The 14,010-nt window shown below is 43.2% G+C and overlaps 1 protein-coding gene across 1 annotated transcript in view; it reads right to left on the bottom strand.

The window, feature by feature from the left end:
- Nucleotides 1-14,010, bottom strand: part of LOC135506019 (SH3 and multiple ankyrin repeat domains protein 2-like) — a 162,682-nt gene that overhangs the window by 123,188 nt on the left and 25,484 nt on the right. Inside the window, exons 7-9 of the mRNA XM_064925357.1 lie at nt 7,406-7,522; nt 5,043-5,120; nt 2,368-2,434 (exon numbers count right to left, since the gene is read on the bottom strand). Of these exons, the coding sequence (XP_064781429.1) occupies nt 2,368-2,434; nt 5,043-5,120; nt 7,406-7,522 (262 nt within the window). The remainder of the gene's footprint in view (nt 1-2,367; nt 2,435-5,042; nt 5,121-7,405; nt 7,523-14,010) is intronic.

Raw genomic sequence — 14,010 nt, 5'->3', positions numbered from 1 at the left:
TTCACTTTATTATTCATATTGTAGAGGTTTCAAGGGTTGTGTGGTGGATGGACACTATGTGCCTGCGAGTTTTCTTTGTTTTCTGGCTGCCAGGACTATGGACAGCAATGTGAAGTAATCCCCAGAGGCAGGACCATGGACAGCTTAGGGGAAAACTTCTAGACTGCAGCAGAACAGCCACACCTGTCTCCAGTTGTAATCAGAGCTAAACTGCAGACAGGTGAAATCAATCAAGGCCTCTACTTAATGACGCCCTGTTTTTTTTTCTTCCTTTGTCTTTTCTTTGACCCCAGGAGGTGAAGGAGTAGGAGGTTATTGGGGAGCCAGAACGTACGGTGGAGAAGGAGGTTTAATGGAAAAAAGGAACTTTCTTGATTTCAACAAGAATTGAACCCCCCCCCCCCCAATGACCAAGATTGGAGGACCTGCCACTGGTGACGAAGTGTTTAGTCTGTTTGTTTTGTATATAAGGAACACTGCCGAAACCTGATCTTAATAAACCGGTTTAACCCTTCACTTGGACTGGTGGTGTGTGCTTGTATGTGTAAACCCTGCCTTACAAAGATCTTTGCGCTGAAACCGCTACAATATCCTGTCACTATATTATTCACTTCGCTAACCCAGTCCAAGAACCTAAACATACATTATATGGCAATATAACCCATCCACCATAATCTATCCAACCCGTTTCTATTGTTTTGGTCTGAATCTCTAGTATCTCCTATGGGTATAATACAGAGATTGAATAACAGACTATTTAATTGAATGAGTGTTGTGGCATACCATGTTAGTAATTCAATAATACACTGATTCATGAGCACCTTGAGTTGGGTTACAAGATAGGCAAGGCAGTGTCAGGGTTAGCTGAACTGCTCTGTGCTCTCTTGTACAGGATTAAACTCATGCCTATTTTCTAATCCAACTCCAACACAAAGAAAGAGACCGACTATAAAGTCCCTGACATGTCTGGGAACAAGGGAGTGAGAAGGATGTAGGGAGAGGGAGAGAAGGTATGTGAGTCTTAATGACACATAGCTCTACTCACTCATTACTCTTCTTGGGCTAATGCTCCTCAGTGCACATTCTACATACTGTATAGGCACACACACACAATCAATGCTGTACCCATGCCAGGGCAGTGCCTCAGCTCACGCAGGACAGACAATTCTACCTATATCCCAAAATAGCAAGCTGACCGCCCACACGGAGCGGGCGAGACGGGGACTAGAAATGTCAGGGAAGAGGGTAGAGGAGGTAGGAGAGTGGTGGTTGAGCTTCAGAGCACCCACCTTTCTCTGATTTGCAACATGCAGAACCCATGGCCGATAATCCAGCAAAGAAAATATCCCATTACAGACTCAGTGAGGCACGGCTGACAGTGAGCCGAAAGGTAGAGATAGAAAGAGAGGGAGAGAACGGAAAAGCAACAAGGACTGTATAACAGAGGACAGTTATCCAGGCCTTTTCATTCCATTAGCAACGGCTAATGGTCTATGGCGGAGTTCGGGCATGGTATGCTCTCACGGCCCCACCGGAGTTGAGGTGCAACGGCGTCCCGGTGTGAGAAGGTTCATGCTGAATGTGGGGAGCAGGATGGGTGGCCCGAGAAGGGGGAGCGGGAACGATGGCGGCAGATGTGAGAGATGCGGGGTAATCCTGCAGCGCTGCGTTTCATCTCGCCCTCGCTGCAGCTGTGAGGCCTGGGGAATCTTGCTCAGGGGGGGAAACAATTGTGGATTACATCTTTAGATGATTTTATTTATTTATCTGTTCACTCTTTTTCTATTTATTTATTTCATTTTTATTTAATTTGTCTGGGGATGGTAATCCCTCCCGCTTAACCTTTTTCCCTCCATGTGAAATAGTTTAATTAAAAAAGATGATGCCGTTGTCGGGCAGTGGGGGGTGTGGGGTGCACGGCAGATAAACCCACAGAGAAAAACAAGAAAGAAGAAATCTGTTTTTAAATTCCTTTGGGAGAAGGAAACCATTTTTTCCCCAGCGGGATTTAGTAGAGAGTCATTCTATCCCTCCCTAACCCTGCTCTCATATGCCACCTGAGGGATCCTGGATTCCCCAGTGTGATAGGGTAATCCCATGAGGGGGGGGGGGGGGCTGAATGACAAATCCTGTCATGGTTCTCTTCCACCCACACACAAACATGCACATGCACGCACAAACACACACTCACACATGCATGATGGAGAACATACTTGGAGAAGGGCAGACACATACAGTATGCAACAAGACACATACAGTATACAACAAGAAAATATCAACAACCTATTATCCAATAACATATCCATTTCAGACAGAGAAAAGTGGGAGGGGGAGGTGGAAAAGAGGAGGGTAACCATGGTTACCCACCTATATCTGTCTCTTTGTGGTTCTTGACCAGTTCAGCCAGTTCGAAGTTCCCTGCGATGATGGCCACCTGCGAGAGGGAGAGAGAGAGAGAGGGGGGGGTTGCAATTTGAGGGCCACATTTCATGTCTGCAAAACAACCTTTACATTACTCTACAAATTCAAACAATTCATTGTGTGTGTCTGTGTAGCAATTCGGACATGATTCTGATAAATTCCTATCTGGATTTAACCATCTGCAGCCTGTTACGAATCCTGACCTTTTAGCATGACCGGAACACACACGTGCATACCAATGTGCGTACACACATGCCCACACTCACCTACACCCACACTCACCTACACCCACCATCGGATGAGTGAAAGTCAGTGAGAGAGAGAGCAGTGGTGGAAGATAGCATGTGGGAGAAAGGAAGTGAGCAGAGGGAGCAAGAGAGTGATGAGAGAGCAAGCAAATGTTGTGAGAAATGCTTGAGAGGCCATGCTAACTACATATGAGAGAGAGAGAGAGAGAGAGAGAGAGAGACAGAGTGTGGTAGCTAGTGGATCAGCTCTAGCATCTTGATTTGCATGGCTCTAACGGAAGAAGGACCCTTTCACTAGCCCCATGTGACGTGTTGGGTTCTGAAAATATGAAAAGTACTTATTCATGTCACTGAGGGAGAGAGGGGAAAGTAGAACGTTTACTTTCTGCCCGGATACGTTATTGTTAGCCGTCTTAGAAAAAAATGTTCTTCGGCTGTCCCCATAAGAGAACCCTTTGAAGAACCCCTTTTGGGTTCCATTCCACATGTCACTCAAAATAGTTCTACCTGGAACCCAAAAGAGTTCTACCAGGAACCAAAAAGGGTTCTCCTACGGGGACAACTGCAGAACCCTTTTTGAACCCTTTTTTTGTATAGCTGCAGTGTGATTTAAAGCCTAAAGGCCACATCGAACCCACAAGGCCGTAGTGTAGAGCACAGGCTTGTACAGGGGAAAACACCCCACTGACGCCTTCATTGCCACCCCCTCCTTCACTCCTTCACTCCATGTTCCCAACGCATCAGAATGCTGGGCATGACCCCTTGTTTCCATGAAGACACTGTGGTCTATGGTGGTGGATCAGAGGAGGAGGAGGAGGAAGAGAAGGTGGTAGGCGAGGAGGAATGGGTTGAGAATTGTGCTTGAAGCTATATCCAACTACTCAGGGAGGAAATTAATTCTGATTCAAGACCAGGGAGAATCCTTAAAGGGCCAGGCACATAGGAGAATGTGAGTAGGGAAGATGGAGAAGAGAGGAGGAGATTGGAAAGGGGATGGGAAAGGAGGAATTGTTAGAGATACAGAGACAGACAGCAGAAATACTCTCTTTCCCTTCCCGTTGTTCTTAAATTTACATGTTCTTAATTCTCATCATGAGTTTCTCAAAACTGATAAACATCATCCCATACCCTGGGCTAAAGGGGTAGACTTTCGCTGACAGATAGCGATTGGAGCTTCAGTATAGAGTTGAATACTTCTGCATGTTTCTCATTCCAGTTTATTAGTTCACTTCCCACTGGGCACAGACAGTTCAACGTAATTTGCATGAAATGACATGGAAACAAAGTTGATTCAACCAGTGTGTGCCAGCTGGAATTCTCGTCTCACTTGAATGCAACACAGTGAAGGAAACTGACTCATTGCCACAGGTGACAGAATGAAAGAGAGAGAGAGAGAGAGAGAGAGAGAGAGAGAGAGAGAGAGAGAGAGAGAGAGAGAGAGAGAGAGAGCGAGAGCGAGAGAGCGAGAATGGAAAAATAAATGGGAGAAAGGAAAGACAAGGGAGGGAGAGCAAGGGAGAGAGGTTGAAATAGGCAAACGCTGAATAGAAGAATCTTGTGAAACACCTATATCCAGAGTCTGGGCCAACAGAAGAGGGGGATGGATTTTGAGCAACTCAGCAGAGCTCTAATTGATGATCTCATTGTGCTGCTGGGACTCTATTTTTAGCTACAGATACACAGGCAGAGCAGCGGAGACACAGACTATCACATATTTTCACTCTATTGAACTCCGCCTTAATAAGTGACATTACTTGATCAATTAATTGCCAACTTTGACAGAGGCACCTATATTCAGTTTCTTGGGCCCATATGGGAATTGTACCCACAACCATGGTATTGGGAGCACCATGTTCTAAACCTCTGCTTGTGTCTTCTCCTTGTCTCCTCTAGATATTTCAAGTACAACAAAACCAGTGCAATTGGAAAAGAATAGTAGACAATTAGATACGTTCAACGTTTGGGACCAACCCCACTGACGAAAGCCAGAGACATTAAGAGGGCCACTGAAGTGCCTGTGGAGGGCCATCGGGGATCCGAGGACTGCCTTACATAAAAGCCTGCTTCAAAACGCTCCTTTGTGACTCAGACGTGACTCATGCAGGACTCTCATTTGGAATCAATAGTGTCAGCTGCAATGCCTTCTGTATTCAAGCAATCATCTCTGCAAGACAAAACATCTAGCCAACGTGTGTTTTTCGTGTGTTTTTCTCAGGGTCCCATTGCCATCTCTGACCCAGGATATTACCTGCTGATAAGAAAACTTCTTCAGCATATATTCTGTATATTGGATAAACTATGTTGCCCATGAAGGGATTATACCCACAGCTCTGGTAGGTCAGAACTATAGTAATGGTTTTGGATGAGTCTCACCTGGAAGGGACTCTGGCTGTTGTAGTTCTTCACCGCTTTGTCGGCTCCACGGACCAGCAGCACCCTGGCACAGTTATCCTGGGAAAGAACAGGGAAGAACAGGAGTGGCTCTGAATTTCTTGGGAATTATACATCTCTATTAGTCCCATGCTTCCCTTACGACACAAAGACAGAACACTTGTACAGTAACCCCAATAGTCCAGAAGCCAGTTTTTGATTACTTGAACTAGCAGTAGGCAAGTAGAGTGGAAAAAAGGCAATATACGTCCTCATTTGAATTCCCAACATTTAAGAACAAGAATGTAAGAGAGAGAGAGAAAAAGAGAGAGAGCGAGAGAGAGAGAGAAAGAGGGAGAGCGAGAGAGAGAGAGAGAGAGAGAGAAAGAAAAAGAGAGAGCGAGAGAGAGAGAATAAAATATATATTGACAGAAACAGAGTGCCTGCTACATGTATGAAGGGAGATTCTGTGTGAAGGAATGAAAAAAACTGTTGAACAGAAAGAGTGTGAAAGAGAGAAAGGGTCTGAATGTGCTGCGCAACTCGCCCACAGAGTGCTCAACCATGCATGAACAGTATTGTGTACAGAAACACACACATGAACACACACACACACGCACACACATACACACACAATCAATTCTGTACTCATGCCAGTTTGCAAAGTAACTAACACGAAGGATGTAAATTCTGGCATTTGTAATGTGTATAATATGTTCTCTATATTTTGACACGTTCAACAAACTAACAATCCCACATATTGGCATTTTATAGCCTCCATTTGCATTGAAGCTCATTTGGAAATAGAAATGGATGACGTGTAAACCCCCCTCTCATTCTGCCTGTATTCTTTCGCTCTCACTGTCTCTCTCACTCTGCCTCCACCCTCCCCCCATCTCTAATTGTAGCACTGTCACAGGATAATACGACTTGAAGGTTTAAATACCAGGAGAATAGTGTATGTGTGTACAGACACTAAACTACAGAACATTAGGAGACGTGGGGATTCCACCTCAACAGTTTGCAGAAAAATCCCCAAATGTGAAAGGGATGAAGAGAAAGAGAGAGAGAGGAAGAAGAGGCGAGACATAAGACATGATAGTTGGACTACTAAATGCAAAATACATTTTATCCGTACACATACTTATTGTATCTATCCAGTGCAGTTGGGACAGCTGTCGGATGTGAGTGAATGTATTAATGTCCTCTATGTTGTTAGTGGACGCAACATGATGGACTGACTGGTTTAAATGCGTGTGATGTGAGAATGTATATGTGTGTGTGATCCTTTCAAAGGAAGGTGATGCCAAAGAATAATGTCCATCCTGGATGGACAATAAAGTTTTATTCTATTCTATTCTATTCTATTCTATTCTAGGCCATAGCGCTAATTGAGTCAGATGATTCTGAATAAGGATATAGTGGGAGAGTAGAGAAACAAGTGGGTTGAGATGTGAAAAGATGTTCAAGCAAGAGAGGTGTCACGCCCCGACCTTAAAGAGCCTTTTTATGTCTCTATTTGGTTTGGTCAGCGTGTGATTTGGGTGGGCATTCTATGTTCTTTATTTCTATGTTTTGTGTTTCTATGTTTTGGCCGGGTATGGTTCTCAATCAGGGACAACTGTCTATCGTTGGGAATCATACTTAGGCAGCCTTTCACCTGTGTTTCGTGGGTAGTTGTTGACTGTTTTGTGTCTGCACCAGACAGAGCTGTTTTGGTTCGGTTCATGTTGTTGTTTTGGTTCAGTGTTCAGTTTTAATAAAGAATCATGAACATGTACCACGCTGCACCTTGGTCCTCTTCTTCAGACGGATGAATGCTATGACGTAAGATTTGATGTCAAATAGAATACAGTTAGCTCATGAACATGTACAAATCTGGGGTCTAATTGAGTCTAGACTAGGAGCAGAGCTATGTGGTGGGAATGAGAGACAGACTTAACCCCTTGTCAATCATTCTCCACCCTTACTCGTGATCCTCTCCTCCAATTTCTCTTAATTGTAGAAAAGCATGATGTTAACCAAAATAACTGCCATTTCATTCTGGATTTACTTACATCTCATATGAACGGAACGAAAAGCAGAGGTGTGTGTATGTGTGTAAGGTCAGTAACGAGTGGTGGCGGGTTCAGTTAATTCACTCAGACACTTACAGACCTGAACACAAGTAGTACAGGTTAACAGAGAGACATCAGGGAGACCTCCAGGCCTACACAATCAAACCAGGTAGAAGAATTGGCAGTTACACTTGTATGAACACACACACACACACACACACACACACACACACACACACACACACACACACACACACACACACACACACACACACACACACACACACACACACACACACACACACACACCTGGTTGTAGAGAGCACAGATGTGCAGCGCTGTGTTCCCTGAGGCGTTCTGTGCGCTCATGTCCGCCCCGTAGAACAGCAGATGCTCCAGATGCCGGACAAAGCCATTCCGACAAGCCTGTACACATGCACACAAACACACAGAAAACAATAAATGTTTATTATAATTGATATAGTTACTTAAACAGTGCCTAGTGAAAGTCTACACACCGCATTCACAGTTGTCACATTCTAAACCTAAAAAGGATTACATAAAAAAAAATCCTACAGATCTAAACAACCTGCTGCACTTTTTCAAAGTGAAAGAGATTGTGTATGTCTTCACACCCCAGAGTTAATACTTGGTGGAAGCACCTTTGTCAACAATTACAACTGTAAATCATTTTTTTATATACATAACTCTACCAACTCTCTGCACAACTCTTAGGGGAACATATATCAATTGTTACTCAGGCTCATTCAATTTGGTTGGGAATCACGGATTGACAGAAATAGACAAACCTTGTCTAACATTTTTAAGAAGATTTAAAGTCAGGACTGAGACTGGACCCCTTGGGAACACTCCACACCTATTGGAAAGTTGATGTTGAGATGTGTTTGTTATTTGAAATCTGTGAAGCATTTATTTGGGTTGAAATTTCTGAGGTTAATAACTCTAATGAACTTATCCTCTGCAGCAGAGGTAACTCTGGGACTTCCTGTCCTGCGGCAGTCCTCATGAGAGACAGTTTCATCATAGCGCTTGATGGTTTTTGCGACTGCACTTGAAGAAATGTTCTGCATTGACTGACCTTCATGTCTTAAAGTTAAGATGGATTGTCGTTTCTCTTTGCTTATTTGAGCTGTTCTTGCCATAATATGGACTGGGTCTTTTACCAAATAGGGCTATCTTCTGTATAACCCCTACATATTCACAACACAACTTATTGGCTCAAACACATTAAGAAGGAAAGAAATTCCTTTTAAGAAGGCACACCTGTTAATTGAAATGCATTCCAGGTGTCTACCTCATGAAGCTGGTTGAGAGAATGCTAAGAGTGTGCAAAGCTGTCAATCATACATTTTGATTTGTTTAACACTTTTTTTTGGTTATGTAATATTTACATAATTTTTTGGTTACTACATAATGTGTGTCATTTATAGTTTCTATGACTTCACTAATAATCTACAATGTTGAAAATAGTAAAAAATAAAGTACAATCCTTGAATGAGGTGTTCTAAAACTTGACAGGTAGTGTACATGTACAGTTGAAGTCGGAAGTTTACATACCCTTAAGTTATAGTCATTATAACTAGTTTTTCAAACACTCCTTGTCACGTTCTGACCTTAGTTCTGTTATTATATCTTTGTTTTAGTATGATCAGGGCGTGAGTTGGGTGGGTTGTCTATGTTCGTTTTTCTATAATTTGGGATTTCAGTGTTTGGCCTACTATGGTTCTCAATCAGAGGCAGCTGTCAATCGTTGTCCCTGATTGAGAATCATACTTAGGTAGCCTGGTTTCACTTTTGAGTTGTGGGTCTTTGTCTTCCGTGTTAGTGTTAGTACCACACGGGACTGTTTTGGTCATTTCACATTTATTGTTTTGTATTACGTAGTGTTCAGTTTATGTATTAAAATAAACAATATGGACACTTACCACGCTGCAAATTGCCTCCGATCCTTCTCGCTACTCCTCCTCAGAAGAGGAGGATGAGATCCATTACACTCCACAAATGTCTTGTTAACAAACTATAGTTTTGGCAAGTCAGTTAGGACATCTACTTTGTGCATGACACAAGTAATTTTTTCAACAATTGTTTACAGACAGATTCCTTCACTTTCAGAACAACAGCAAAGGACCTTGTGAAGATGCAGGAGGATACAGGTACAAAAGTATCGATATCCACAGTAAAATGAGTCCTATATCGACATAACCTGAAAGACCGCTCAGCAAGGAAGAAGCTACTGCTCCAAAACCGCCATAAAAAAAGCCAGACTACGGTTTGCAACTGCACATGGGGACAAAGATCGTACTTTTTAGAGAAATGTCCTCTGGTCTGATGAAACAAAAATACAACTATTTGGCCATAATGACCATCGTTATGTTTGGAGGAATAAGGGGAGGCTTGCAAGCCGAAGAACACCATCCCAACCGTGAAGCACTGGGGTGGCAGCATCAATTTGTGGGGGTGCTTTGCTGCAGGAGGGACTGGTGCACTTCACAAAATAGATGACATCACGAGGGAGGACAATTATGTGGATATAGTGCCTTGCGAAAGTATTCAGCCCCCTTGAACTTTGCGACCTTTTGCCACATTTCAGGCTTCAAACATAAACATATAAAACTTTATTTTTTTGTGAAGAATCAACAACAAGTGGGACACAATCATGAAGTGGAACGACATTTATTGGATATTTCAAACTTTTTTAACAAATCAAAAACTGAAAAATTGGGTGTGCAAAATTATTCAGCCCCCTTGAACTTTGCGACCTTTTGCCACATTTCAGGCTTCAAACATAAACATATAAAACTTTATTTTTTTGTGAAGAATCAACAACAAGTGGGACACAATCATGAAGTGGAACGACATTTATTGGATATTTCAAACTTTTTTAACAAATCAAAAACTGAAAAATTGGGTGTGCAAAATTATTCAGCCCCCTTAAGTTAATACTTTGTAGCGCCACCTTTTGCTGCAATTACAGCTGTAAGTCGCTTGGGGTATGTCTCTATCAGTTTTGCACATCGAGAGACTGAAATGTTTTCCCATTCCTCCTTGCAAAACAGCTCGAGCTCTGTGAGGTTGGATGGAGAGCATTTGTGAACAGCAGTTTTCAGTTCTTTCCACAGATTCTCGATTGGATTCAGGTCTGGACTTTGACTTGGCCATTCTAACACCTGGATATGTTTATTTTTGAACCATTCCATTGTAGATTTTGCTTTATGTTTTGCATCATTGTCTTGTTGGAAGACAAATCTCCGTCCTAGTCTCAGGTCTTTTGCAGACTCCATCAGGTTTTCTTCCAGAATGGTCCTGTATTTGGCTCCATCCATCTTCCCATCAATTTTAACCATCTTCCCTGTCCCTGCTGAAGAAAAGCAGGCCCAAACCATGATGCTGCCACCACCATGTTTGACAGTGGGGATGGTGTTCAGGGTGATGAGCTGTGTTGCTTTTACGCCAAACATAACGTTTTGCATTGTTGCCAAAAAGTTCAATTTTGGTTTCATCTGACCAGAGCACCTTCTTCCACATGTTTGGTGTGTCTCCCAGGTGGCTTGTGGCAAACTTTAAACAACACTTTTTATGGATATCTTTAAGAAATGGCTGGGTAGCCATTTCATTAGATGTTAGGAGTGTTATGGCTTGGGGTTATAAGCTGTTTAGAAGCCTCTTGGACCTAGACTTGGCGCTCTGCTACCGCTTGCTGAGAACGGTCTATGACTAGGGTGGCTGGAGTTTTGACCATTTTTAGGGCCTTTCTCTGACACCGCCTGGTATAGAAGTCCTGAATGGCAGGAAGCTTGGCCCCGGTGATGTACTGGGCCGTACACACTACCCTCTGTAGTGCCTTGCGGTTGGAGGCCGAGCAGTTGCCATAACAGGCAGTTGTCCTTGCACCACACGGTCAGGTATCTGACCTCCTCTCTATAGGCTGTCTCATCGTTGTCGGTGATCAGGCCTACCACTGTTGTGTCATCTGCAAATGTAATAAGGGTGTTGGAGTCGTGCCTGGCCGTGCAGTCATGAGTAAACAGGGAGTACAGGAGGGGACTGAGCACGCACCCCTGAGGGTCCCCCGTGTTGAGGATCAGTGTGGCGGATGTGTTGTTACCTTCCCTTACCACCTGGGTGCGGCCCGTCAGGACGTCCAGGGTCCAGTTGCAGAGGCTGGTGTTTAGTCCCAGGGTCCTTAGCTTAGTGATGAGCTTTGAGGGCACTATGAGCTGTAGTCAATGAATAGTATTCTCACATAGGTGTTCCTTTTGTCCAGGTGTGAAAGAGCAGTGTGGAGTGCGATAAGGATTGCATTATCTGTGGATCTGTTGGGGCAGTATGCAAATTGGAGTGGGTCTAGGGTTTCTGGGATAATGGTGCTGATGTGAGCCATGACCAGCCTTTCAAAGCAGTGCTACGGGTCAGTAGTCATTTAGGCAGGTTATCTTAGTGTTCTTGGGCACAGGGACTATGGTGGTCTGCTTGAAAGATGTTGGTATTACAGACTTAGACAGGGAGAGGTTGAAAATGTCAGTGAAGATACTTGCCAGTTGGTCAGCACATTTATAGGGAAATACATTCAACAATTACAGCACTTACACAAGTGACTGATGATTGGCTAAGAGAAATTGATAATACAAATATTGTGTGTGCTGTTTTGTTAGACTTCAGTGCGGCTTATGTCACTATCGATCTGCTGGAAAAATGTATGTGTTATGGCTTTACACCCCCTGCTGTATTGCGGGTAAGTCGTTACCTGTCTAACAGAACACAGAGGGTGTTCTTTAATGGAATCCTCTCCGATATAATCCAGGTAGAATCAGGAATTCGCCAGGGCCGCTGTTTAGGCCCCTTACTTTTTAAATTTTTTACTAACAACATGCCACTGACTTTGACTAAAGCCGGCGTGTCTATGTATGCGGATGACTCAACACTATACATGTCAGCTACCACAGCGGCTGATATGACAGCGGCTGCAACACTTAACAAAGAACTGCAGTTAGAGTCATGACTTTTCCTCCTGGGTGAGGATCAAAAAGAGTGGGGCCGGTTCCTTTGTGTGTTGAGAGAGAATCTGCCGCCAAAACTCCAACATCCAAAAGTGGATAATGAAACAATGTTTCTTCATAAAGAATGTGGGAAATGGTTGGTGGGGCTCCAAACAATAATCATGTCAAATAAGTTGTTTTGTGATATCATTAAGGATGGTATAACTAAATAAATGTATCTCTGAAGGTGTACGCATTCAAGGGGTCAGGTTAACATATTTATGATGAGAATATTATTCAACTGTATGTATGATAGGTTAATTCCTTTGTCTCTCCTTCTCCCACTCTTTCTTTCCCCACCCCTTTCATTGTGTAACCAGCTGTCATATCGGGTTCGTCCACTAGGGACTTTTCATTGCATTATGTTAGTAATCAATTCAACCTATACTGTGTGCGTTTATATATTTCTGTGTAATTATATATTTCGTTAGTAAATAAATAATTAAGCCAATTTGTGTAAGCTGAGTCATCATGTAGACTAGGGTTCGTGCATATTTATAGAATATTAAGACGTTCATAAGGAGACTGATAAGTGACTTATCTATAGATATGAATAAATCTTATAAGAGTTTAATTCGGGAGATAGTCATTCGTTAAATAAGTTCCCATGGTGCCCTAAGTTACTGAGATATAATTGTTACATGATTCATTTAATGTGGTTATTGAGCAAGTTGAGGTGACTAAACTGCTTGGAGTTACCCTAGATTGTTGTTTAGTCACTGCTCCTGAGTTGCGCAACGGTCTAAGGCACTGCATCTCAGTGCAAGAGGTGTCACTATAGTACCTGGTTCAAATCCAGGCTGTATCACATCTGGTTGTGATTGGGGGTCCCATAGGGCGGCGCACAATTGGCCCAGCGTCATCCGGATTTGGCCGGAGTAGGCCGTCATTGTAAATAAGATTTTGTTCTTAACTGACTTGCCTAGTTAAAAAAATATATATATATAAAATGTAAACTGTCATTGTCAAAACATATTGATACATGGGTAGCTTAGATGGGGAGAAGTCTGTCCATAATAAAACACTGCTCTGTCTTCTTAACAAAGCAATCAACAAGGCAGGTCCTACAGGCTCTAGTTTTGTCACACCTGTACTACTGTTCAGTAGTGTGATCAGGTGCCACAAAGAGGGACTTTAAAATGGAAAATTACAATTGGCCCAGAACAGGGCAGCACGGCTGGCACTTAAAGGTACATGGGGAGCTAACATTAATTATATGCATGTCAATCTCTCATGGCTCAAAATGGAAGAGAGGTTGACTTCATCCCTACTTGTTTTTGTAAGAAGTGTTGACAAGCTGAATGTACCGAGCTGTCTGTTTAAACTACTAGCACACAGCTTGGACACCCATGCATAACCCACCACCATGCTTCACCGTAGGGATGGTGCCAGGTTTCCTCCAGACGTGATGCTTGGCATTCAGGCCAAAGAGTTCAATGTTGGTTTGTTTCTCATGGTCTGAGAGTCCTTTAGGTGCCTTTTGGAAAACTCCAAGCAGGCTGTCATGTGCCTTTTACCGAGGAGTGGCTTCCGTCTCGCCATTCTACCATAAACGTCTGAATTGTGGAGTGCTGCAGAGATGGTTGTACATCTGAAAGTTTCTCCCATCTCCACAGATGAACTCAGGAGCTCTGTCAGAATGACCATCGGGTTCTTGGTCACCTGCCTGACCAAGGCTCTTCTCCCCCAATTGCTCATTTTGGACGGGCGGCCAGCTCTTGGAAGAGTCTTGGTGGTTCCAAACTTCTTCTATTTCAGAATGATAGACAGGTGTGTTGCCTTTCCAAATCATGTCCAATCAAATTAATTTACACAGGTGGACTCCAATCAAGTTATAGAAATGTCTCAAGGATTATC

This window comes from Oncorhynchus masou, chromosome 2, assembly GCF_036934945.1.
Source record: "Oncorhynchus masou masou isolate Uvic2021 chromosome 2, UVic_Omas_1.1, whole genome shotgun sequence".
In the NCBI taxonomy this organism is placed as follows: Eukaryota; Metazoa; Chordata; class Actinopteri; order Salmoniformes; family Salmonidae; genus Oncorhynchus; species Oncorhynchus masou.
This window is presented reverse-complemented; position numbering and strand designations above follow the sequence as displayed.